This window comes from Strongylocentrotus purpuratus, unplaced genomic scaffold, assembly GCF_000002235.5.
Source record: "Strongylocentrotus purpuratus isolate Spur 01 unplaced genomic scaffold, Spur_5.0 spur5_scaffold_1, whole genome shotgun sequence".
NCBI classification, from domain to species: Eukaryota; Metazoa; Echinodermata; class Echinoidea; order Camarodonta; family Strongylocentrotidae; genus Strongylocentrotus; species Strongylocentrotus purpuratus.
Window position 1 is genome coordinate 1,936,033 of NW_022145594.1, and position 27,808 is coordinate 1,963,840.

The 27,808-nt window shown below is 36.8% G+C and overlaps 1 protein-coding gene across 1 annotated transcript in view; it reads right to left on the bottom strand.

Annotated features, from left to right (window-relative positions):
- LOC100887982 overlaps positions 1 to 27,808 on the bottom strand; it is an 89,984-nt gene that overhangs the window by 7,615 nt on the left and 54,561 nt on the right. Inside the window, exons 32-39 of the mRNA XM_030977594.1 lie at positions 25,969 to 26,106; positions 22,395 to 22,508; positions 16,730 to 16,852; positions 15,574 to 15,954; positions 9,873 to 9,995; positions 8,724 to 8,831; positions 3,881 to 4,000; positions 1,851 to 2,243 (exon numbers count right to left, since the gene is read on the bottom strand). Of these exons, the coding sequence (XP_030833454.1) occupies positions 1,851 to 2,243; positions 3,881 to 4,000; positions 8,724 to 8,831; positions 9,873 to 9,995; positions 15,574 to 15,954; positions 16,730 to 16,852; positions 22,395 to 22,508; positions 25,969 to 26,106 (1,500 nt within the window). The remainder of the gene's footprint in view (positions 1 to 1,850; positions 2,244 to 3,880; positions 4,001 to 8,723; positions 8,832 to 9,872; positions 9,996 to 15,573; positions 15,955 to 16,729; positions 16,853 to 22,394; positions 22,509 to 25,968; positions 26,107 to 27,808) is intronic.

The following is a 27,808-nucleotide window of genomic DNA, read 5'->3' on the forward strand; positions in this document are numbered from 1 at the left end:
CTTATCTAAGGCATTTGATTCTATGGATCACTCAATACTTTTATTTAAACTACAACAATGTGGAATATGAGGGATTGCATTAGACTGGTTTAGGGACTATCTTTCAAACAGAGTTCAACATACTTTTGTCCACTGTGTTTTGTCTTCTTCGTTAAATGTCTTTATTGGGGTACCTCAGGGATCAATACTGGGCCCCCTGCTATTTATTTTATACATAAATGATCTTTGTAAATCATCTAACTTATTAACCGTCTATCAATTTGCTGATGACACTAGTATATTTTTTTCATCTAAAGATTTGAATAATACTGTCCACGTCCTAAATAATGAGCTTAAGAATATATCTGACTGGTTAAAAGCAAATAAATTGTCCCTGAATGTTGACAAATCTAAATGTGTTTATTTTCGAAAAACTAAATATAATATAGGATCTAAAATTTCCAAAATTTCTGATATAGCTAGCAATAACAGTCCTTTAATTAATAACGATAATATTCCCATTTATATTAATAATAAACTTATTCAATTAAGTAATCCCGTTAACTTCTTGGGTGTCGTATTAGATAATTGCTTGGGATTTAAGGACCAAAACCCACAAATGTTTTACATAAGATCAGCAGAAATGCTGGCTTGATAAATAAGCTAAAATATAGTTTGTTACCCGAAAATTTGATAACTTTATATCATTCCATTATTTTCCCTTATTTGAAATATTGTAATATTGTATGGGCCACTAATGCAACACAAACTGAATTAGACTCACTATTTAAAGTTCAAAAGAAATGTTTAAGAATAGCTACCAATTCTCATTATCTAGCACCTTCCGCACCTTTGTTAAAGAAGCTATCGTTACCAAATATATACGATATAAATAAGCAAGAAATCGCAACGTTCATGTACAAATATAAAAACAAGTTGTTACCTGCCCCCTTTTCAGACCTCTTTCAATATAAAAGTCAAATTCATAATTATAATACACGGCTTTCCAACAAATTTCATTTATGGTCTGTTAAGTCTAGTTATGAAGCTAAATCAATGAGTTATCTAGGTCCTAAACAGTGGAATATGATCCCCCAAGTAATAACGAAATCACAATTCATATCTTCCTTTAGAAAAACAATATAAAATCTTACTACTAAATAATTATTAATCAGCACAATTGTTGATTTTTTTTTCTTTTCCCCCTTTATATATTGTTTTTCTTCTCTCTATTTTACTTTCTCTTGTCTTATAGGTAGTTGAAGAGCTTGTACTTTGCTCATTTTACTTAATTTATTGTTGTGTGCTTATAATATGTTATATTTCTTTTTGTATTGTTTTTCATTGTTTAATGGGTGATCCAACTTCACAGGTTTTCGCAACCTTCATGGAAAGCCCCGCATATAACCTTTGTAAACATAGTTAAAATTTACTGTTACTTTGTATATTTTGATTTTTATATTGCGAAATAAAATTGAATTGAATTGAATTGAATTGAATTGAATTAGTCCATAAAAGTACTGTAGGTTCTTTTGTGGAGAGCCAGTGCAGAAAAGAACCAACAGGCCTAATGTAATACTCTGCATTTTTCACTAATCGCCCATATCGATAAGTCAATATCATCAATTTCCCTCAACTGAAGACTGTCCAAGAGACTGGGTATAGGAACGGTCATTTCTTGATTGGACTAAAGATTTGCTGTGAGACTTGTTCACTCATTAATGTTGTTGCCACAAAGACTTGTGTCACCAAATTATGACCTAGTGCACCTAGAAACCAAGGACAATTTCCTTTTAGTTGAATAAGAATGAAAAACTAGTCTTGCAATGCACATAACCATTAGAATACTGATATTTGGATTGTTTTCTTACTGATAGCTGTGACACGGAACTTCACATAAGCTTCCACGCCCTCCTTGGGGAAAGAAAGTAGAACAAAGCCTGTGTCGTTGGTCAGGGTGAAGTTATATAAAGAGCTGGTGCTATACTCAAATCCAGTTGCATCAAAGTATCCTCTGTTCAATGGAAAAGACGCTGGGTCATCACCAGCTCCGGCAATGATGCGGAGGAGGGGGACTATTTGAGGAGCGTTGTCAGACCACGTGAAATTTTGTAGCTCCACGAAGAGAGCGGATCCTGGTTCAGATTTGAAGACGTAATGGTAGAAGTCATAGAACTTGCTGGCGGGTGTGCCACGATCCTCCACAGGATCACCGGAACGTTGCTCGATCGTGATCCATTCACCAGTCAGGACATCAATCTCGGCTATAGTGGGATAAATATAGGAGAACATGAATGTTAAGATATGCATGGTGGTGTGTATAAATTCATCAGTTTGCAATAGTCTTGAAAAGGACTGTTGGGTTTGAAAGGGGATACAAAAGAAAATGAGAGGTAAAGTCAAACCATTCTTAGTGGTCACCTCTATATAAAGGCCACTTGTCTAGAGCAGCCACTTTCTGTGTCTGGTTTTGGTTGGCTTTTATAGAAAGGTTTCACTGTAAATGGAATCTTGACCTGATGACAAACAGTCAACCTGTTTGAAACTTCGAACTTTGATCTCTCTTCCCATTCAGATCCTGGTTCATCAGTCATTCTATTGGGCTCCTCTCATGAAAGAATGCAGGTACCTCTCTCCAGTGGGCGCGATAGCTCAGTTGGTAGAGCAGTGGTCTCGTAATCCGGTAACCCAGGTTTGACCAAGTCGATGCGCTGGTGCCCTTTGGTAAGGCATAATTTATACTTACCAGGTCAATCGGAGAGGACCTAAAGCAGTCGACCGTCTGGTTGCTTACTTACAAGCATTTATGCTTTCTTAGTAGTCAGGTAAAATCTCTTTATATTTTCTTTCACATGTTGTTGTAGAAAATTTTACTTGCCAACATTAAGTTTTAGATCAATGCAATCTGCACATGCTAAATTACACAGATAAAGGTCATTTTCACACCTACGTGTAAAACGATCTTAACCCTACTCCTAGAACTTATCTCAAATCCCAATTACAATCCTATTCATATTCCTATATTTGTGATTTAAAGAAACATCCAGAACATGTGTCACTTATAGCAAATCTGAAATTTCACTTGCAAACTATAGTGTAAACTTTATGAAAAGGGAAAATCCAAAAGTCTTTTTGATTATCTAACCCCTTCACTGCTTTGGTTGATGGACGAATCAAATACTGGACCGCCACATTAGACTTTTGTCACACATACAAACAATGTGGCAGCATGTAGTTTCAATCCAGAGCAAAACAAAGAGTTTTAAAAAAAATCCACATTGCAGGAGAATCAAATATTAGTAGAAAACAAAAAACGACAAAAAAATTATTAATATTAAAGATAATAACAACAATAGTTGTAGTAATGGTCATATATGTCCATATATAAGGTCCAGCTACTATATACAGATATACTGTACTGTGCTTAAAGGTAAAGACCAGTTTTGGAAATGCCCCCTCTCCAAAAAATGAGATGAAAGCTCTTATTTGATAATTTGAACCGGCCGTTGAAAAAACCCAAATAGCGCCTTACACGTTTTATTCCAGCCAATGCGATGTTGGCTTTTTGTTGGCTTTTTCGTGTTAGTTAGAATACGCACAACCAGTCGGCCCATTATTGTTATTATTAGTTAATTAATTAATTAACGGTCACCATATTTGTTTTAAAGTAGAGCTGAATTGGTATGATTGTATTGGATAAATTTCACACATTTTAGGGTCTAAAATTACCTTCATAGCAATTCAAGGTCCTGAAAGGGCACTAGAAATGTCATAAATAAGAATAAGAGCAATAACCTTGCACTTTGAAGACATTTGCGGTCTGAAACAAGAACTCAACTATCCCTTTAATAAAAAGTATCATGCTACTATTATATACAAAGAATATAGATGAGAATCTTACTGATAAACTCAGAGTCTCTGCAGACACTTTCCGCTTCGTCTTCTCCGTCATAGCAAATGTCAAAGAAGTCACAGACCAGAGAATCAAGAATGCATCCGATCCCAGGGCAAGTAAAACATCCTTTGAAAAAGATATATATCGTGAAAAGAACACTATTAATAACTATAGACATGTAATACTTGTTTGGAAGAAGTATAGGTGGGCTCTTTAAACTAAAATTTCAGAGAAAATAGAGCAAAAATAAGCATGATACTGCTACAAAACAATGTCATGATGATGTGAAAGAAATTCATCTCACATAGGCATAACACGAAAATTAAAATAATTCTGACACGTGACATTTAATCAAAATTTTCACTTAATTGTCTTAGCTACAACATATCCAAATTTGAAAGCAAACTTTATCAATATTTACAGAGATACAATCAATATTCCATAAATATGCTGACGTCATAATATGCAAAATTCGTATTTTGAGTTTGAAGGTCATTATGATGATGTCAGAATATTTTTAATGGCCAAATGAAATCATATCTCCAACTCATACTCTATTGCTATGACGAATGAAAACGCGCTTGCATGCATGTGTGCACGTTTTTTTGTTAAAGGAAACCTAAACCCAAAGAATAAGTGTAGGTATTCTGAAAAATGAGATGTATTCCTGCCCTTTGATGTACAATATTCTTTACGAAAATTTACAAGATATATATAAATGAAGATATTCCTTCAGCATGATATGGGCGCAGCCATTTTCTTGAAAATGTGACGTACCTGTTGAAGTTGTACATGTATCATGCACCAAGCTTTAGTTGGAAAGAATTTTTAAATCAATAACGAAACCTTTACTTTTCAATAAAAAATAATAATAACTGAGATGATAGAAATTATATTAGGTGAAAAATAAATAATAGGGGCACAATTGTAACAAAATTCATCTATAAATACTACACTATAGCAGTTGACAAATCTATTTCATTTATGAGAAACCTTCACCCCAGAAGAGCACTAACTTATTTATGCAATTTGCATTCTGGCAATTATAGTACAAATGATAATAGCAGGTGAATGAAATGCTTCATCACCACACACGTCTGGGAAAGAAGCATCCATAAACTTGAATACATTACTTGATAAACGACTTCGCATAGTACGTCACATTATCAAGAAAATGGCGATGCCCATGTCGTGTTGAGAAACTGTACTTTATTTTTGCTTTATTCCTCTTTCATAAACTTTGGTGGGGAATATTGTAGATTTATGGGCAATAATATAATAAATCTCTTAGTATAAGTAAAGTTATTACTTGGGGTTCGGTTTCCTTTAAATGCTCAAAAAATGGCCTTAAACGTATGCACACACAAAATTGAGACGATTTCAAAAATGTGCGCACGCACATGCTGCATTTTTTTACCTGAAATTGACCAGACGGATATTGACCTTGATCATGATAAATATGAATGAAAAATGACTTTCCGTTATGAACATGACGAAAACTTGTCGTTTAAAATTGAAACCCCCATTTGACTTTCACTACTCCTAGAGTTAAGCCTAAAGTAAACACTAGCGCTATATAATGTAATCCCCCTGCCGAGACCTTGACTGGGTGATAGAGAGGGAGAGAGAGATAAGCATGATAGAGGGAGACAGGAAGGGAGAAAGAGTGCTAATTTTCACATTTAAAATTGTTGTTATATAGCCAATTCAGGGGGGTGTTTCACAAGTTGGACTTAAAAATTATGGAAAGCCGTTAGCATCTTTGAAAATATTTTGTAAAAGTTATTTTGAAAGGCATAAAATGTTGATTCAAATGATTCATATTTTCTATCATCAAGGAGATTTCATGTTCTTGATGTGGAATTTATAAAAAAGTCTAAAATACTTGAATTTCTGCTTTTGAATATATTTCATTTTAAGGCTCCAATGGCTGTCCATAATTTTTAAGTCCAACTTAGCGTTAAGTTCTACTTAAGATCTTTGTGAAACACCCCCCTGGGTCATTTTGTTTCGTTCACACATTTTGGTCTTCATCTAAACTAGAAATATCGCAATCTGTATTGCCGCGCAATAAGAATGTATACCCCGTCAGTGGCAGCCATTTTGTGTCATCCTTATGTTCGGAGGAGGAACAAAGAGCCTCTCTCCCCTCCCTGAAACAAATGGAAGACGTAGAGGTCGCCACTAGTGGCTCAGACTATTGTCAAGACTAGGAGCAGCATCACCAAAACAATATGTGTGGAGATCAGAGTATAATGCATCTCTGTAGAAAATTTGAAAGAAATCTGTCAAGAAATGTGGCAGTTAGAGCGCACAAAAGACAGCCACCAAATATGAACTTTGACCCTATAACAGACGGAACACAGGTGGCAGCATCACCAAACACTAAAGATGTGTAGATTGTACTAAGACACACCTCCATACAACATTTGAAAGAAATCCATCAAGAAATGTGGAAGTTAGAGCGCATAAAAGACATATATACAACCTTTGACAATATAAAAGACGGAACAATGAGGGCAGCATCACCCAAAAGTGTAGATTGTACCAAGATACAATTCTAATTCTCTATACAAAATTGGAAGGAACCCCGTCATGAAATATGACCTGCAGAGCACACACTAGACACCATACAAAACAATATGGCCTTTTAACCTATAGAAGACGGAACACTGGGGGCAGCATCACCGAAAGTTAACTCATATCCTGCCATGAGACTGCTAGCGCGCTATTTTTGTTATAGTGCTCTGTGCACGCGAGCGCGCTATCGATTGAATGCCACGTTCATGCTAGCGAGCCACCGCTACTCTGCTTTGTCTACGCAAGGGCGCATATATCTAATAAGAGTCATTGTTCATGCCCATTGCACCGTGCTGAGTGCTTTTGCAGCGCTATTGAAAGTACCATCGCGTGCATCAGATTATTGGCTTTGGATTACGCATCTTTGTATACAACAGTCAGATTGGATTTTCTCGAGTAATTTAGCGATTTGTTTTTTGTAAAGATTTAAATAACACGCGCTTGAACCAACCTTACAATTAACTTGGCACACAGGAGATTTGTGGCTGGCACAATAGGGATTAGCACTGTGGCACTGGGTGCATTGTATGGGTGGCAGCTTAAGAGTTAAAGGTGTGTAAATTACGCCAAGATACACCTCCATACAAAATTTGAAAGAAATCCGTCAAGGAATGTGGCAGTTAGAGCGCACACAAGAATATGACGCGGCAGTGGCTGCGGCGGCGGCGTAACACTGCTGAATCCAAAGTACTACCGGCATACTGCCGGGGGATACAATTATTATTGACTTTTGGAAAATGAAAATATCTTAAAACAAGTACAATACTTATTTCCTACTTCTCATTTCCTTTCAGGCAGAGCCCCAGTAAGAGTTTGTTTACACTAGTATTACGTAAGATGATGAAGTGTCCAGCTGCAATACAATATCATTATCTCTCACGCAGAGCCTCAAGGCTCTGTTCAAATTTTTAACGAGAGAAACGAAAGTGGGGTCATAATACCCCACCTGATTTACATTGGTGCCTGTGTTATAGTGGTGAAGTATTAAAGGCTCTCTCATAGTTTTAATGAAAGAAACGAAAGTGGGGTCCAGATACCCCACCTGATTTACATTGATTCCTGTGTTATAGTGGAGGGGTATAGTTTTAAGGGAGAGCTTTTCGTAATGAAGATATGATCATGAGTTGATTTTCAGAAAATTTCACAAATGGCGTCTAGGTGACGTCATCAGTCATGGTAAAGATTTAAAACCTTGCTGTGCTTTGACCATATACCTATACATATGTGTTCCAAATGTCAAGGCATTTGATTGAGCTATTTTCAAGTTACAGTATCTTGCCCACAAAAAAAGGGTTAGAAATAAGATAAATAAATAATAAATAAACAAAAATAAAGGCAATTTTAACAAAAATAATAATAATATATAGGCCTTTATATTGCGCCGTCTATCTAGACAATTCTATTCCGAGGCACAACTTAATTATTACCCTGGCTTTAGTCTAGCTGCCATTACAGCGCTCTAGCATTTCAAGGGATTAATTCCTGCCAGGTACCTTTTTACCTCACCTCAGTCAAGTGTGGCAAATGCAGATTAATGCCTTGCCAAATGATATTAGTGCCGTGCCAGAGATAAAGTCAAGTGCTTAAACCACCCGACTTCGAAACTTCTAAACATCTAAACATTTTTTCGTGGTATCAAATAAATAAAGAAAAAAAGACATTATGTTGCCATTTTTTAGGCGGAAACTCCTAAAGGAATAATGTCAAAGCTTGTATACCGGTCAGGGTACCTGTACAGTTACGGTTTACACACATGCATCATCTTTAGATATCTTTTATTTAAAAATTTAACATAAAGTTAAAGGCCGGAATTCACAACAGAAGTTTATACCTAAACTGTGGTCTAAATCATCAATTTACAATGAGTGTCCATGTGAAATGTCATGCATGCAATATTATACAAATTATACAACCTGGGCAAAGGCATTGGGAAATCAAGTTTTGTGTGATAGGGAAATTCATGGGATAAAAATATATATTCAAGCAATTGATAAATAATGAGGCAACGACGTCACAAGCTGATAACCAAATTGGCAATTCATGTAGTGATTTTTCATTTCCATTCGGCATATAAATGACATATCGACTGCTTTAATAATCGAGGTCTGGCTGCTTTATCTGCTTTCGGGAACTAGCACGGAGGTATTAAACAGCCAGGCCTCTCAAAGTAGTCGATATAAAATCATATAACCTGGGCAAACGCATGGGAAATCAAGTTTTAGGGAATAAAAAGGGAAATTAATGGGATAAAAATATATGTTACACGTACCTTCGCACCCGTACTCGTCTCCCCCGGCTGCGCAGTCATATACACCATCACAGTATTCATGGTAATAAAGACAAGATGACCCATTGAAGTAGCAGGATAAATCACACTCTGTTAACAACAATATAATAAACAATAGTAATAATAATAGTAAAAGTAAGATTACTAGTAATAGTGATAAGAGTACAGTGAGAGGAATGAAGGATGATGAAAATGACTGTAATATTAATGATAATAAAATTAACCATATTACCAATAAAATCATCATCACAATTATTTATCATGGAACTCATTCGCAGGAGATGGTGTACGCCATCTTATCAAAAACACCACGGTGGCAAATAAATGACTAAAATGGTATGTTCCATTCCGTTTTCTTTATTATACATGTACATCTAATTCCATGCAAGGCGATAAGTGGGTATGCAAAGGGACCTTTGTTCCTTGGAACTATACTTCATACTATAGCAGTTTTTAATTTGACTTGTTAGTACCAACTGTAAATGGCAAGAGGGGGTGAAAAAAGAAGTAGCTGCAAGCTCTTGTATGTACTAACTAATCTGTGTGTTAAGAGCTACAGAAATGTAAAGGGCAGTATACCATGCTACTATACCTTGGTTCAGGCGCGGATCCAGGAACCCATTTCTATCGGCCCGGCTATGGCAACCCCTTTGTGTAAAAACTAGATAAACTCAGTTTATCAACTGATAAACTGAGTTTTTCTGATAAACTGTGTTTATCTGTTGATAAACTGAGTTTATCTGAGAAAAACAGAGTTTATCTGAGAAAAACAGAGTTTATCTAGTTTTTACACAAAGGGGTTGCCATAGCCGGGCCGATAGAAATGGGTTCCTGGATCCGCGCCTGCCTTGGTTCTTAGTTCTTGATTCAAATTACCATCAACCATAAGTACAATATTAACTATGGTACCGAACGTTGGTAATACGATGGTACTTGTTTTTATACAGGTATTCTTATTGTGTCCTGGCTGTCTACTACAACATACATACAACATCGCTGCCATCATCATCATCATTCACCGACACTGCACCATCATCCCAATCATTGTTATCGCATCACAGTCATTGCATCAACATCATCACCACCATCATCATCAACACATCGTTGTCATAAACACATCACGAGCCTTACCGCCATCACAGTTGAATTCATCTTCTTGACTGTAGACACACTCATATTCCCCATTACACGTGTCATTGGCCCAGTCCACGCAGTGAGGAGATCCAATACAAAGACTCTCAGGGCTCTCGCATGCTGAAAAAGAAAAGCAATCAAGAAATGAATCCCAAACTTTAAGGAATCCTTGAATCTATGGAAAACTATGTCCACCTAATACCATTGAACAGTTTAACCCTATTTAGCCCGGGGGGGGGGGGGGGCTTTAAAAGCCCCCCCTCGACATTTTTCCGAAATTTTTTAACGCAAGAAAATCTTGCACTAAAATTTTGTGACTTTTTTCTTTTGAGTCTTGCGCATCTTTTGAAAGATTTTTTTTTTTAAATCGGACCTCCCGTTACAAAGTCACGTGTCCTTTTGACTTTGCATGTCAGCCCGAAAATCGCTCATTTTTGTGATTTGTATACAAAACATATGGAAATCTCATTTTATTAAATAAAGTGATAAAACATTGGTTATTTGGTCTTGTTTATAGTTAAGGTTTTTATTTTGGGTTCAAAATAGTTGAATTATAGTTGGAAATGAAATAAAACAACAAAAACAATAAAATACATAAGTTAAAAAAACAAAGAAATACATAAGAAATTATCAAAACAATAGATAACATAAGGAATAACCCTGGTTTTTCAATTTTTGTGTTGTACTATTATTCCAAATGGTCTAACAAATATATGTAGTGAGAAAGAATGCTTTAATATGAATAATGTCTGATATATGGGCAAAAATGTGAATTTGATGACCTTATTTGCATAAATTACCATAAATATGCAAATGAGTGAATTTTTCAAAAAATTGAAATTACCTTAGTATTCTATACACTTCGCTTGACATGTATGCAAATTTTCGCGGCGATCGGTCGTTTCACGGCCGAGATCATGGGGGGGGGGGGGGGGCCTTAGAAGCCCCCCCCCCCCCCCCCCCCCCCTGGGCTATGCAGTTTCAAAATAACCCGGGCTAAATAGGGTTAATGACTTCAATACATTTGACCTTTGCCCTCTAACACACGAAACATAATCACTTTATCCTTGCATGCTAACATGCATAATTTATATACTCCCTCTAAGTTTAGTTTCAATTACTCTTCAATTAGTCATCGCAGTAATGATAATTTTTCTGGTAACCTTAAAAGCCATCAACATTTCAAAAACATGTTTGGAAGTGTGACAGTCAGGGTCAGGGACCTTAACCCCTTGCATACGGGAATCAAGTTGTCCCTGTATTAGCCTATGGGCATCAGAGAATTCAGTAGTGGAGAGGTTAAGGGGTAGTCAGCTTCATGTAGCTAACACATTACAAAGAATATAAGGATATATGTACTGGACACATTCCATATAGTGCAGCGGCTTAGCAAGAAAATTGTGCACTTTTTGATAAAAGCATGAAACTTCTAGCATAGTTTGCTTTCACCATAAGATTTATTTTCAGATGTGGAGGGAAGTCAGATTTGACCTCTGATGACCCTGAGAGGTCAAATCCAAAATGGCCGCCAGGCCGCATGGTCTAATGTACAAACATGCTTAACTTTTGAACCAAATAGTCCAGAGAAACGTTTAAGGTGTCATTTCCAACTAACTTGGGGATGCCAATTCATTTGGTAATACTTCTGAGATCGCCTGAACTCAGGGTTTTGCATTTAGGTCAAGGTCAAGGTCAAAATTGACTAAAAATAGCATGTTTTGAAAGGTTACAAATGGTAAAATCTCATTTATTTGTCATTTGTTCTCAAATTTCTTTAGGAATGGTTCCCCTGCACAGTCCTCCACCTTAATCCTTTTCTGGTAGTCTATTTCAGTTTGATTTGACCTCTGATGACCCTGAGAGGTCAAATCCAAAATGGCTGCCAGTCCGCAAGGGCTAATGTATAAACGCAGTAACTTTTGAACCAAATAATCCAGAAAAACATTTAAGGTGTCATTTCCAACTAAATTGGGGATGCCAGTTCATCTGGTAGTACATTTGAGATCACCAGAACTCAGGGTGTGGCATTTATGTCAAGGTCGAGGTCAAAATTGACTAAAAATAGCAAGTTTTGAATGGTTACAGAAGGTTAAATCCCCATTATTTGTCATTTGTTCTCCCTAGCTATGTTCTCAAATTTATTAAGGAATGGTTCCCTGCAGAGTTCTCCACCTTAATCCTTTTCAGTTAGTTTATCTAACAGTTTGATGTGACCTCTGATGACCCTAAGAGGTCAAATCCAAAATAGCCGCCAGTCCGCATGGTCTAATGTACAAACGTGGTAACTTTTGAACCAAAAAGTGTAGAAAAACGTTTGAGGTGTCATTTCCAACTAACTTGGGGATGCCAATTCATTACGTAATACATTGAGATCGCCAGAACTCAGGGATTTGCAATGAGGTCAAGTTAAAGGTCATATTAGGCCAAAAAAGTACTGTTTTCTTTTTTGAAATAAACATTGCCTCTATTTTTACACTTAAGGTTTCATTATTTTAAAAATTAATAAAAAGACCCGTGTACCACCACTTTGACTATCCAGGGCCAAATTTCATAGAGCTGCTTATCGGCTGGTTCTGTGCTTACGTATTAGTTTCTACTTCAAAGCACTGCTAACCGTAAGCACACGAAAATGCATTAACCTTACGCTGCTTACTGGACGAAAATGAATTTTGTAACAATGCAATCCATTGTGAACGTACAAGGTGGACGCCTTGTTTTCTTGCTAACCAAAGTTGTCTGCTACAGTTATAGCACGAAAATTTGCTTACCGGTTAGCAGCTTTATGAAATTGGGCCCAGAAGACAAAAAAAGCTATTCCAAATACGACCTAAAACCTGTTCATAACCACAGCTATAGATATTTACATGAATTTAGCACTGTCCACAACTTATGCATATCCTAATGATGGTAACGATCAAAATCTAACAGTCTCCAGAACAAGATCACATTCCAGTGCATCTTTTCTTGCAGCGACAGTGGATTATTCATGCCACAACTTTTATGCTTCCGGGAGAGTGGTCCAAAGAGGCTACCACCCAGTTGTTTCGTTTGTCCAGCCCAAGTCAGATGGCTCTGCATCTCTGGATTCTTGGCCAATATCTGGTTTCAACAGTTGGCCTGGTAGCAAGTGCGCTTGAGGTGCTGCTTGAGTGCTGCCTGGGATGGAGGAAAGTTCTCCAGGTTTCTAGACTTCTGTGCGAAGAGCTGTTTCCTGGCATCATTCACTATCATGCTCTCACTGGTTCGGTCGTATTAGCACCACAAATCGCTCTGGCAGTAACATTGATCCTTCACTGACCTCGATCCTAGGCATGCACAGGAGTTCATTGAAGGAATCATTCACCTCTGGGAAAGACTTCTAAGTTTTTCCTGTGAATGTAGAAACAGTGTGACACCCGGTGAACGCATGAAAGATTGGAAGAGTCATACATTGTGTCAGACTCATGGTGGCAACTATCATGATTTTATGAAAAGCCTTGTACCGAAAGCTTGATCTGGCACCAAAAGCGATCCCCAGCTAGCATCAGGAGCTGTCTTGCTGAATGAAGCCACGGCCAGTTCAACCGCATCAGTACTAACAATACGTATGGATACCCTTTTACACCCATGGGACAAGGCCTACCAAGTGTGACTCAGCAGGAGAGCAGAGTACTCCACTTCCATCTGTTGCATATTATACAGTTCCTTGCCCTGTGGTAGAGGAAGGTAAACGGCTTCGCATGACATGAAATCAAACAATTCGGTTTTGTTCTCATTGAATCGAAGGAAGTCCTTCCAGCTTTCTGGCAGCAAAATGGAAGGAGCCACCCTTTTCCTGGTGTCCTTTCCCTTTTCCTGCCCTATTGAGGCTTTCAGGCTAGCAGGTAAGTATACACCATAGCCAAGGTCGATGTGGATGCTTTTCTCGAGTTGAGCAAAGATGTATGGGGCAAACACTTTTTCTCCATACTCTTGAAATGTTCTTGATGTTCCAGGGTTGAGCATTTAATTGAACCACAGCTTCACCATCAATAATTATTGCTTGGGCCACAGGTGCACTATTGTTTTCGAACAGATTTGATTCCAGGCAGCGAAGTAGATCTGCTTTAACTCCAAACCGCATTTACCTCCAGTTAACAAAGCTGGCGGGACTGCCTGGTTTTCATGAGAGAAGAAATTGTCCATATCTGCATCCCTTGTCTGACACGAGATGTAAATCCTCAAAAAGAGACCACAGTCACTCTTAAGTGCTGCAAGCTGTGCCTTCTGTTTTAACATATATATAACCTTCGCCGGCTGCCGACTGAAAAATGGCAACTTGTTCGTATGAAGTGTTTGTGTGACAGCTAGGTGTCGTACACTGCTCTAGCCTTTCTGTCACAAACTTTGTGTACTGCTCACCTAGGGTCTCAATCCTTCTCCCCGTTTCAGCCAATTGGATGTCCATGATATGTCGCTTGTGCCAATGACTAGTATGTCTTGACTTTGTTCTAGAGATGGATTCCCCATCTCTTTCAGTACTGTCAGAAGTTCCCATCCCTCAAGAATGCTGCCTGCACTCCAGGTTGCTGGTCAAGGTGATTTTTGTATAGTGTTAGCAGAAACGTTAGTTTGCTTTATGGCATGTTCCTCAAACTCTGTAGCGATTATTTAAATTACTTAAACCAAATAAAACACAAAGTAACTTAAAGAACATCTTACCAGTATTATTGAGCAGTAACGGAAAGGAGCAGTTTCCCTGACTTGAATTGAGGTTTGTACCGTATACTGCCTAGCTGCCCACTGACCATGCTATATGCATATGGTCAGTTACAAGACAACTACTGGTTTGGTGCTATAATTAGTGAAATAAACTAACTGACAGGGATTACGATGGAGACTATGCAGGGGAACCACTCCTAAAGAAATGTGAGAACATAGGGGGACAAATAAATGGGAAAACTTTTTGTAAACATTCAAAACTTGCTATTTTTTTAGTCAATTTTGACCTTGACCTTGACTTCATGCAAAGCCCAGAGTTCTGGCGTACCCTAAAGTATTACTAAATGAATTGGCATCCCCAACTTAGTTGGAAATGACACCTTAAACGTTTTTCTGGACTATTTAGTTCAAGAGTTAAGCGTGTTTGGACAATTATTAGACTATGCGGCGGACTGGCAGCCATTTTTTATTTGACCTCTCAGGGTCATCAGAGGTCAAATCTGATTTCGCTCTACATCTGAAAATGAATCTCATGGTCTGCAGGGGAACCACTCTTAAAGAAATTTGAGAACATAGGAGCGAACAAATGACAAATAAATGGGATTTGTTTCGTTGTAAACATTGAAAACTTGCTATTTTTAGTCAATTTTGACCTTAACCTTGACCTAAATGCCAAACCCCGAAATCTGGTGATCTCAAAAGTATAACCCAATGCATTGGCATCCTCAATTTAGTTGGAAACGACACCTTAAATGTTTTTCTGGACTATTTTGTTCAAAAGTTAATTAGCGTGTTTGTACATTAGACCATGCGGACTGGCGGCCATTTTGAATTTGACCTCTCAGGGTCATCAGAGGTCAAATCTGACTTCCCTCCACATCTGAAAATGAATCTTATGGTCTAAACTAACTATGCTAGAAGTTTCATGCTTTTATCAAAAAGTGCACAATTCTCGTTATATGGGGAGCTAATCCGCTGTACTAATAGTAGCCACCAGAAAAGAGTGGAAGATACTTACCTATGGATGTGACCCGCAGCTGGACAGAAGCATTTATGCCATTGGGGAAACCAATCAGAGCAAAACCTGTGTTGCTCTTGAGAGAAGCGTTCGAAGAGTAGCTAATGCTAAAACTATAACCTGTTCCATCAAAGTAAAGGACATTAGCTGAAGCGTTTGTGGGGTCGTCTCCAGCGCCAGCATAGATGCGGAGGAAGGGGGCAAGCGGGCCATCAGACCAGGCAAAATCCAGTAACTCCATGAAAAGGGTTGTACCTGGTTCGCCCTGAAATACATAGTGTGTGAACTCGACGAAGTTGCTTGCTGGGGTGTTGCGAATTTTATCACCTCCAGGCCGTTGTTCAATAGTCACCCAGTCTCCAGTTGGTACCTCAACATTCTCTAGGATGGGGCAGAGACAATGACAGCAATACATATCAATGATTAACATTCTACTCTTTGAGTTTTGTAACAAACTTTTAAAGATAAAGCGAATTAAGTTCTGGTCGTGTGAATTGCTTTGTAAAATACACTGTATGAAAGTGATGGGAAAGATTGATCATGTAGCAGATAAGCATTTGTGTATTCTCTGAGGTTTTGGAATAATCAAAATGATAAGAAATTGGCCTAGTCTTGCTAAAAGTTACGTGCACTGTTCACAGAAATGTGTATATGGGACTTTACAAACAGTGGCGTCAAAGTGTGGTACACAACTTTAAGCTGTTACATGCAATACTTAAAATATGAGGGAATTTTAAGAGTCATATATACCTCTCCAGGGGACACATTTTCTATAATACTCTTTCACACTTACATGTCTGGCAAAGAAGACCTTCGGGTATAGTATTTAGTTAATCTTTTTTTTCTTCCTGTAATCCATGAGAATCACCTTAAATTTCACTTTTGTTTTTTATACACTGTTTCTGGATTTTGTCTTTGCCAAATAAATGAAAAAATTATAACAATGAATCAAGCTCACAAATGAATTTCCAACTTTCCAAGGACTCTAGCAAGCCTATCTTTAAATTTTGGTCATGTTGTTCCTCCATTCTTGCATGGGATAATACTTAGTGAATCTTCACAAAAACTTTGATGCAAGCACAATTTCTAGAAAGCTGCTAAAGTCTATAGACAGGTGGTCTATATATAAAGGTAGTCGCTGTCAGCTGAGACTTACTGATGAATTCAGAATGTTTGCAGAGACTCTCAGATTCATCTTCCCCTCCTGGGCAGTCGTCATAGAAGTCACAAACTCGAGCATCAGTCAGGCACTCGGAGTTTCCACTACAGGCGAAACATCCTGTACATAATGATAATAATAATAAACTAAACATATAATACTTGTTTGGAACAAGTATATGTGGGCTGGTCAACTAAAATTTGACACAAAATAGAGCAAAGATAAGCGACATACTGCTAAAAAACAATGTCATGTAAATTAATAATGGGAACGAATTGACCATAGGCATAACATGCCTAAGACTGAGCTGGTAGAGAATTGTCTTAGCTACAACATATCGAAATTTGGAAGAAAATTGAACAATATTTACAGAGATACAATCAATTTTACATAAATATGCTGACGTCATAATATGCAAATTCGTATTTTTAGTTCGAAGGCCATTATGATGATGTCACGATACATTTAATGGCCAAATGAGACATGAAATCATATTTCCGACTCATACGCTATCTAAATATGAAAAAAAATTGAGAGTCCCGGTGCATTCCAAAGAGCTATAATGGATTTTGTATGGGCATGTTTTTGCCCATATATGCTATGTATTAAAAGAGCTCGCACGCACGGACCATTATCTTGAATGGACGCTCATCTTGTAATTAATGGCCATAAAGAGAAAAACATGGTATCAAATTCCTCGAAAAAATATGAGAAATATAAAAAAAAAAAAATGGCGATTCTATTTTGTGTAATGGTGTTACGCGTGAAAACGCACGCGTGTGTGTGTGCGCGATTTTTATTTTTTTTATGAAATGCTTAAAATGACCTGAAACGTATGCAAAATTAATTTTGACGATTTTGAGCATTTAAATTTTTTGCGCACGAATTGACGCCCGGACGTACGCGCATGCGCACATTTTTTTACATGAAATTGACCGGACTGATTTTGACCTTGATCATGATAAATATGAATAAGAAATGTCTTTTGGTTATGAAGATATGATCATGAGTTAATTTTCACAAAATGGCGCCTAGATGACGTCATCAGTCAAGGTCAAGATTGAAAACGTTATTTTGATTTCTCTATATGCCTATACATAGGTTCGTAAAATTTCAAGTTATTTGATTTAGCCATTTTCAACTTATCTTGCTAACAAAAAAGTGGGTGGAAATAAGAAAAATAGACTAGATTTGTAATACATGTTTGGAACAAGTGTAGGTGGGCTGATTCAACAAAAAATTGAGACAAAAAAAGGGCATATTTGAGATATCTTATTGTCTCAGCTACAACATACTTGAAGTTTAGCGTAATCGAAGCTTAAACAACGTAGATATTGCTCGCGAAAAACGGGAATGTAGATTGTAGAATCGAGTTTTGAGAAAAAGTCATGTCCCATAGAGAACACACGCAAAATGTGAAAAATTGACATGCCTCCTTTAATCGCAAAAATACGCCATGATGCTTTTGTCAAAATAAAAAATGTGGCAATTTTATTTGTTAAGAATTGTCTCAGCTAGAACATATCAAAATTTGGAAGAAAATCAATCAATATTTACAGAGATACAATCAATTTTTCAAAAAATATGCTGACGTCATAATATGCAAATTGAAATTATGAGTTTGGAGGCCGTTATGGTGACGTCATGAGTTAATTTAGGGTCAAATAAGACCTTAAACAATATCTCTGAATCATACTCTATTGAAATATGAAAATAAATTGGGTCACTTTGCATCCTAAAGAGCTACAATGGATTTTGTATAGGCATATTTTTGCCCATATATGCTACACTGTTGCTCATAACGGTGGAATATTTTTTTTTATCCCAATTTATGGAATTATTTTAAAAATAATTTAAAAATACTAGATCTAGATAATAGTATACAGTCTCAGATTTTATTGAATAATAATTTGCCAATATGTGTTTTGCGTGACTGCTAAAGCATGTATATTATGCTACTATGTTTATCAACTAGGGGACCTATGCCCTTAAGTCATAAATGACAGTAATGAGGATTAATGCCTCACAAAAGGGCACTAATGTAGCACATCGACACGGTGTTGATCCTGGGGCCTCACAGTTACGAGGCCATTGCGTTGTCACTGAACCATGACTGTACGCAGCGGGGGCTAGGGTAGGGGGCAGTTTCCATAAATTAAAAAAAACACAGAAAATGCAATAAATATTCCAATAATTTATTGCATTTTACCCCGGTCCCCAACATAAAAAAAATACTCTGGACGGCCATGCATTATGGCTCAAGGCATGGGCACACAGAAGATTTTTTTATGTTGGGGACCGGGGTAGAATGCGATAAATTATTGAAAATTTATTGCATTTTCTTTCTTTTTTTAAATTTATGGAAACTGCCCCCTACCCTAGCCCCCGCTGCGTACAGTCATGGTTCAGTGACAAAGCAATGGCCTCGTAACTGTGAGGCCCCAGGATCAACACCGTGTCGATGTGCTATATTAGTGCCCTTTTGTGAGGCATTAATCCTCATTACTGTCATTTATGACTTAAGGGCATAGGTCCCCTGGTTGATAAACATAGTAGCATAATATACATGCTTTAGCAGTCACGCAAAACACATATTGGCAAATTATTATTCAATAAAATCTGAGACTGTATACTATTATCTAGATCTAGTATTTTTAAATTATTTTTAAAATAATTCCATAAATTGGGATAAAAAAAAATATTCCACCGTTATGAGCAACAGTGTATGTATAACAAGAGCTCGCACGCACGGAAATTTATGTTAAACGGTCGCTCATTCCGTTATTAATAGTCATAAAGAAACAAACATGGTATCAATTTGTTTGTAAAAATATGTGGAATATTATGAAAGAAAAAAAATGGCGATTCTATGTTGTGTAATAGTTTTACGCACGAAAACCCGCGCGCATGCGCTTGTGCGCGATTTTTTACAAAATGATTAGAATGGCCTAAAACGTATGCAAAATGATTTTCAGACAATTTAGAGCATTTGAAAATTTTGCGCGCGCACTGACGCGGACGAACGCGTACGTGGCGTTTTTTGACCTGAAGTTGACCGGACGGATATTGACCTTGATCATGATAAATATGAATGAGAAATAACTTTTGGTTATGATATGATCATGAGTTGATTTTACGAAAATTTTACAAAATGGCGCTTAGATGACGTCATCAGTAAAGGTCAATGTTGAAAACGTTATTGTGCTTTGTACATATGCCTATACATATGTGTGCCAAATTTGAAGGCATTTGATTGAGCTATTTTCAAGTAATCGTGCTTACAAAAAAGTGGTTCGAAATAAGAAAAATAAAGAATAAAAATAAATAAATAAAGGCAATTCTTACGAAATTATAAGGTGGTCTGTACGATATACAGCCCACCTGATAATACTTGTTTGGAACAAGTATAGGTGGGCTGGTCAACTAAAATTCGAGACAAAATAGAACAAAAATAAGCGAGATACTGCTTAAAAATTCTTAAAAAGCAATATCATGTAGTTTCATGACGTGAACGAAATTCACCTTCTATAGGGATAACACGCAAATTATGAAATTTCTGACATGAGGCCTAAATCGAAATTTTCACTATGATGACGTCATCAAAATGAAAAATGGTGTCTATTAAGCTTGTAGAAAATTGTCTTAGCTACAACATATCGAAATTTAGAAGAAAATCGATCAACATTTACAGAGATACAATCAATTTTACATAAATATGCTGACGTCATAATATGCAAATTCGTATTTTTAGTTTGAAGGCCATTATGATGATGTCACGATACACTTAATGGCCAAATGAGACATGGAATCATATTTCCGACTCATACACTATTTAAATATAAAACAAAATTGAGGGTCCCTGTGCATTCCAAAAAGCTATAATGGATTTTGTATAGGCCTCTTTTTGCCTGTATTAAAAGAGCTCGCGTGCACGGACATTTATCTTGTTATTAATGATCATAAAGAGATGAACATGGTATCAAATTGTTCGAAAAAATATGAGGAATATCATTTTTTTTAAAATGGCGATTCTGTGTTGTGTAATGGTGATACGCGCGAAAACGCGCGCGCATGAGCGTGTGCGCGATTTTTTTATAAAATGTTTAAAATAACCAGAAACATATGCAAAAAAAATTTGAGATGATTTTAAGCATTTAAAATTTTTGCGCGCGCACTAATGCGCGGACGTACGCGCACGCGCGCGTTTTTTGACCTGAAATTGACCGGACGGATATTGACCTTGATCATGATAAATATGAATGAGAAATTAATTTTGGTTATGAAGATATGATCATGAGTTATTTTTCACAAAATGGCGCCTAGATGACGTCATCAGTCAAAGTCAAGGTTGAAAACCTTACTTTGATTTCTCTATATGCCTATACATATGTGTGCCAAATATCAAAGCATTTGATTGAACCATTTCAAAGTCATTTTGCTAACAAAAAAGTGGGTAGAAATAAGAAAAATAAATAAATTAATAAATAAATAAATAATAAAGGCAATTTTAACAACATTATAAGGTCGTCTGTATTAGATACAGCCCACCTGATAAATAAATAAAGGCAATTCTAACAAAATTATAAGGTGGTCTGTACGTTATACAGCCCACCTGATAAATAACTAGACATATAATACTTGTTTGGAACAAGTATAGGTGGGCTGGTCAACTAAAATTTGACACAAAATAGAGCAAAAATAAGCGAGATACTGCTAAAAAGCAATGTCATGTAGTTTAATGATGTGAACGAAATTCAACTTCCATAGGCATAACACGCAACTTAAGAAATTTCTGATATGTACCCTTTAATCGTAATTTCCACTATGATGAAGTGATCAAAATAAAAAATGGTGGGGACTGAGCTCGTAGAGAATTGTCTTAGCTACAACATATCAAAATTTGGAAGAAAATCTATCAATATTTACAGAGATACAATCAATTTTACATAAATATGCTGACGTCATAATATGCAAATTCATATTTTTAGTTCGAAGGCCATTATGATTATGTCACGATACATTTACTGGCCAAATGAGACATGAAATCATATTTCCGACTCATACTCTATCTAAATATAAAACAAAATTGAAGGTCCCGGTTTATTCCAAAGAGCTATAATATATTTTGTATAGGCATGTTTTAGCCCATATATGCTATGTATTAAAAGAGCTCACGCTCATCTTGTAATTAATGGTCATAAAGAGATAAACATGGTATCAAATTCCTCGAAAAAATATGAGAAATATGAAAGAAAAAAATAGCGATTCTATGTTGTGTAATGGTGTTTTGCGCGAAAACGCGCTCGAATGCGCGTGTGCGCGATTTTTTATAAAATGCTTAAAATGACCTGAAACGTATGCAAAATAAATTTTAGACGATTTTGAGCATTTAAAAATTTTGCGCGCGCATTGACGCGCGCGTTTTTGGACATGAAATTGACCGGACTGATATTGACCTTGATCATGATATGAATGAGAAATACCTTTTGGTTATAAAGATATGATCATGAGTTGTTTTTTAAACAAAATGGCGCCTAGATGACGTCATCAGTCGAGGTCAAGGTTGAAAACCTTACCGTGTTTTGTCCATATGCCTATACATATGTGCGCCAAATATAGGAAGATTAAAACATAAGAATAGATGTAAAGTTGAAAAATTTACCTGTACAGTTAAATTCATCGATACCAACTGGGCAGTCATATATTCCATCACATACATCGCTTTCATCGAAACATGTAGTATCAAAGGAACATGGATACTCGTCTTCACCGCAAACTACAGAAGGAAAAGGAGAACGTTAATTATCACATTTTATGCTCTTTATAATGATGAAACCTGTACTGATGATGAAAAGTATAATTATGAATATATTGATGATTTGACACCTAGTTATGTCATTGATTGCGATGATAAGGAGGATTATATATATATGAATAATGGTCATAGTGACGGTGATGATGATGGTGATGATAATGATGATGATGACAAAATAATTATGATATTGATGATGGTACACCTAGTTATGTCAGTTATTGCTATGATGAGGATGATGATATATTTATGAATAATGGTCATAGTGACGGTGATGATGATGATGATGACGATAATAATCATGATATTGATGATGGTACACATAGTGATGTCAATTATTGCAATGATGAGGATGATGATATATTTATGAATAATGGTGATAGTGATGGTGATGATGATGGTGATGACGATGATGATGATGATATTGATGATGGTACACATAGTGATATCAATAATAGCAATGATGAAGATGATGATATATTTATGAATAATGGTGAAAGTGATGGTGATGATGATGATGACGATGATGATGATGATATTGATGATGGTACACATAGTGATATCAATAATAGTAATGATGAAGATGATGATATATTTATGAATAATGGTGATAGTGATGGTGATGATGATGGTGATGACGATGACGATAATAATGATGATTGTACACATGGTGATGTCAATAATAGCAATGATGAAGATGGTGATATATTTATGAATAATGGGGATAGTGATGGTGATGATGATGGTGATGACGATGACGATAATAATGATGATTGTACACATGGTGATGTCAATTATTGCAATGATGAGGATGATATATTTATGAATATATTTATGATATAATGACAAAATGAAGGATATGATCAATAATAATAATAATAATAATAAACAATATTTATAAGGCGCTTAATACTGGTGTCTCTAAGCGCACCATATTCTGACTTAACAATTATTTACCAAAACTTATGATAAACAAACAACTTAAACATCTGTTTTTTATTCAATAAATCATGCATATATAATAATAAAAAATAAGATAAGAGTGAGATCAAACAAACATACAGTATACAAGAGGTCAAACATAGGATCAAACATAGGAACGAACAAACAAAAAATAAGACGGTGTGCACCTCCTTTGACCGACTCACAACTGCAGAATATTATTTATGAATTAAAAAGGTGCGTTTTCAGCAAGGACTTGAATTGGTCGAGAGAATGAATATTATGAAAGTGCGCTGGTAATTTGTTCCAAAGGATAGGGGCATTTACTGAGAAAGCTCGGTCGCCATATTTAGTAGCGGTACGAGGTCCGAGGGTTAACTGCAAGGTTGATGATGATCGAAGAGGTCTTAAAGAACTAGAAGAACGTAAGGAAATCAAATCTGAAAGATATTTAGGGGCTTGGCCATGGAGAATTTTGTATGTAAGAAGAACTTTGAATGTGATGCGATGGTGTATGGGAAGCCAATGAAGAGAACGCAATATTGGGGTTATGTGCTCAAACTTTCTCGAGAGAGTAACAAGCCTTGCAGCAGTATTCTGAATTCTTTGAAGTGGAAGTAGGGACGATTGCGGAAGACCAGAAAAAATTGAATTACAATAATCAAGGTGGGAGGATACAAATGCATGGGTTAATTTTGCAGTTGTGGGCTGGTCAAGTAGTTTCCTAATTTTCCCAATTTTGAAGATTCCAAAAGATGCCGATTTACATACGTTTTTAATGTGCTGTTGAAAAGTAAGATTTTTGTCGATTAAAACACCCAGGTCTCGAACGTATTCACTACCCTTCAGTGAGCCATCTCTGGTAACCAAGTCGGGGAAGGAATCGGTGTTTCTGAATTTGGAAGTAATGTGGATCATTTCAGATTTTCGTTCATTAAGGCAAAGTCTATTGTTAGAAGACCAGAACCTAATGTCTTCAAGGCAACTGCTGAGTTTCCGAGTCGCATCATCCTTCCCGTTAGGCTTAAGAGTTATATAAATCTGAGTGTCGTCAGCGTACATCGCATGTTGAATCCCCTGGTGAGAGTTAATGACCTTAGACAGTGGGCTGGTGTAGAGAACGAAGAGAAGTGGGCCGATTACGGAACCTTGAGGAACGCCGCAGGTCAGTGGAAATGTTGCAGAAGGCGTGTCGTTGATGATCACACGTTGACTGCGATTGTGGAGATATAAGCGTATCCAATCAAGCACAGTTCCGGTGATGAAAAAGTCATTTTCCAGGCGATGAAGTAACAGGGTATGGTCGATGGTGTCAAATGCAGCCGTATAATCCAGGAGGATGAGCACGGCTTCATTACCCTTGTCTATGGCCAGGAGAAGATCGTTCAGGACTTTAACCGTAGCAGTTTCTGTTGAATGGTGGTTCCTGTAAGCAGATTGATGAACAGGAAGCATGCCAAATCTCTCGAGGTGGGCCTTCAGCTGAGCAGCCACAATCCTCTCCAAGACCTTATCTAGGAAAGGTAGGTTTGCAATGGGCCTGTAGTTGTTCAGTCCATTTGGATCAAGGTTCGGCTTCTTGAGAAGAGGAAGGAGTAGGGATGTTTTAAATGATTCCGGGACATGACCAGAAGACAAGGAGAGATTAAACATCTTGGTGATAACAGGGAGGAGTTCGTCAAGGGTGTCCTTCAAGAGCCACGTGGGAATTGGATCCAATTTACAGTGTTTAGATGGTAGTGATTTGATGAGCTTCCTAACTTCCGAATCAGATACAAGACAGAACTGGGAAAGTTCATGATCAGACGACGGAGCGCAATATGTGACTGCTGGCACCGGAACTGAGTCAGTGAAGGAAGATACCAAATTGGATACCTTCTCGCTGAAGAACCTAGCAAACCTGTTGGCAAGTTCACTGTCAGATGAGTGATCCGGAATAATTGAAGATTGATTTGGTGATGAGAGTGACTGTACAATACTGAACAGTTGTTTGGTGTCAGCATCTGAAATAATATTCTTGAGATACGTTGACCTAGCACTGTAGATGCATTCGTAGTAAGAATCGCATTCTTGACGATACAGTTCCCTGTCAACACAAAGCCCTGACTTAATCATACAGCGTTCCGCCCGGCGCCTTCGTCTCTTTGCCTCCCGCACGTCTTTGGTAAACCAAGGCGCTTTAGGTCTAATTGTGACGGTTTTGACTTGAAGAGGAGCATGCCTATCAATCAAGATGATAATAGTGTTGATGATGATGAAAGTAAAGATGATAGTCCTCACGATGATGGTGATGATGGTAACGATAATTATGATGATTATGACAGTAATGATAATGATTGGGATGGTGATAGAGATGATGATAATTATGATGGGGGTGATTATAATATTAATATACAAATTTCTTTACATTTTTTCAACAAAAGAGTAATGTAACATTCAATCTACATAATAGTATCGCGACTCTAAACAACTTCATTATTACCTGGGCAGTCAAATTCATCCTCTCCGTTAGAGCATTCTCGTACGCCATTGCAAACCCAGTATGGATCATAAACACATTCATAGTCAGATTCACATTCAAAGCAGGAGGAGTTTGCTGGAGGGGTTCCTGGGGTGGTTGCTGGAATAAAGTTTTAAAAAAGATCATATACAATGCACTGATACAGTTAATGCCAGTTTAACTAAAAGTCACCAGTGCATGCATGCATGCAAAAACATAAAGCATACCTGCCAGCATTTGAAAATAAAAATTAGGAATTGTTAGCACGGTATGCCTTCGAAAAAAATAAATCGCACTTGCAGCGGCAGTGTAACTGGCAATACGGAATCGAAATTTTGTCAAATCTGAATATTCTGAATTTTCAGGTTCTAAAAATCAAGAAAATCTGAATATTCCTGATTATTTGTAAGGGTTGGCAGGTATGCATGAAGTACAAAATATGGCCTCAATACACAAACAATTGCTTTGGTAGTCAATACATAAAAACCCTGATTTTTTAAACTTTGCTGCATTCGATGTTGCAAACTTGAAAATAGGAGTGTTGTGACCTTAACCCTATTTAGCCCGGGGGGGGGGGCTTTAGAAGCCCCCCCTCGACATTTTTCGCGATTATTTTTTAACGCAAGAAAATCTTGCACTGAAATTTTGTGACTTTTTTTCTTTCGAGTCTTGCACATCTTTTGAAAGAAATTTTTCGAAAATCGGACCTACCGTTACCGAGTCACGTGTCGTTTTGTCTTTGCATGTCAGCCCGAAAATCGCTCATTTTTGTGATTTGTGTACAAAACATATGGAAATCTCATTTTTCTAATGAGATAAAACATTGGTTATTTGGTCTTGTTTATAGTTTAGGTGTTTATTTTGGGGTCAAAATAGTTGAATTATAGTTGGAAATGAAATAAAACAACAAAAACAATAAAATACATAAGTTAAAAAACAAAGAAATACATACATTGTATTATTATTCCAAATGGTCTAACAAATATATGTAGTGAGAAAGAATGCTTAAATATGAATAATGTCTGATTTATGGGCAAAAATGTGATTTTATGACCTTATTTGCATAAATTATCATAAATATGCAAATGAGTGAATTTAAAAAAAATTGAAATTACCATAGTATTCTATACACTTCACTTCACATGTATGCAAATTTTCCCGGCGATTGGGCGTTTCACGGGTGAGATCATAGGGGGGGGCCCCCCCCCCCCCTGGGCTATGCAGTTTCAAAATAGCCCGGGCTAAATAGGGTTAAAGGCTAGATCCACTCCAAAAAAAATTTGCTTTCAATAGAAGCAGAAAAACGAGAAACAGAGCACACACAAAATTGAGTAACATCGGTCGACTAATAAGGAAGTCATGATTTTTTTTTTAAAGTATGAAAATGTATGAAACTTAGAAATTCACTCTACAAATTGCCAATTTGGTTATCAGTTGGTGAAGTCATTCCCTCACTATTTATCAATTGCTTTATATATTTGTATCTATCCCATTAATTTGTCTTTTTATCCCCCAAAGCTTGATTTCCCCATTCCTTTTCCCAGGTTATTAGATTTGTTTCATATATTGCATGCATGACATTTTACAAAATCCTTTTTGAACTTTGAAGAATTGATACTGTTTTGAAAGTATTCAATAATTTATCAAAATTCACATTTGTCATGATCTAACTGGCAAAAAAAATCTATAAAGGGTACCCACACAAAAAAAATTACTGTCAAAATAACTTGGATGCTGGTGTGAGGAAATAAGATTCTTAGGGGGGAAATAGGTAATTTATATTATCAATATAAAGGAAACAATTAGTGGATAGTGAGGCAAT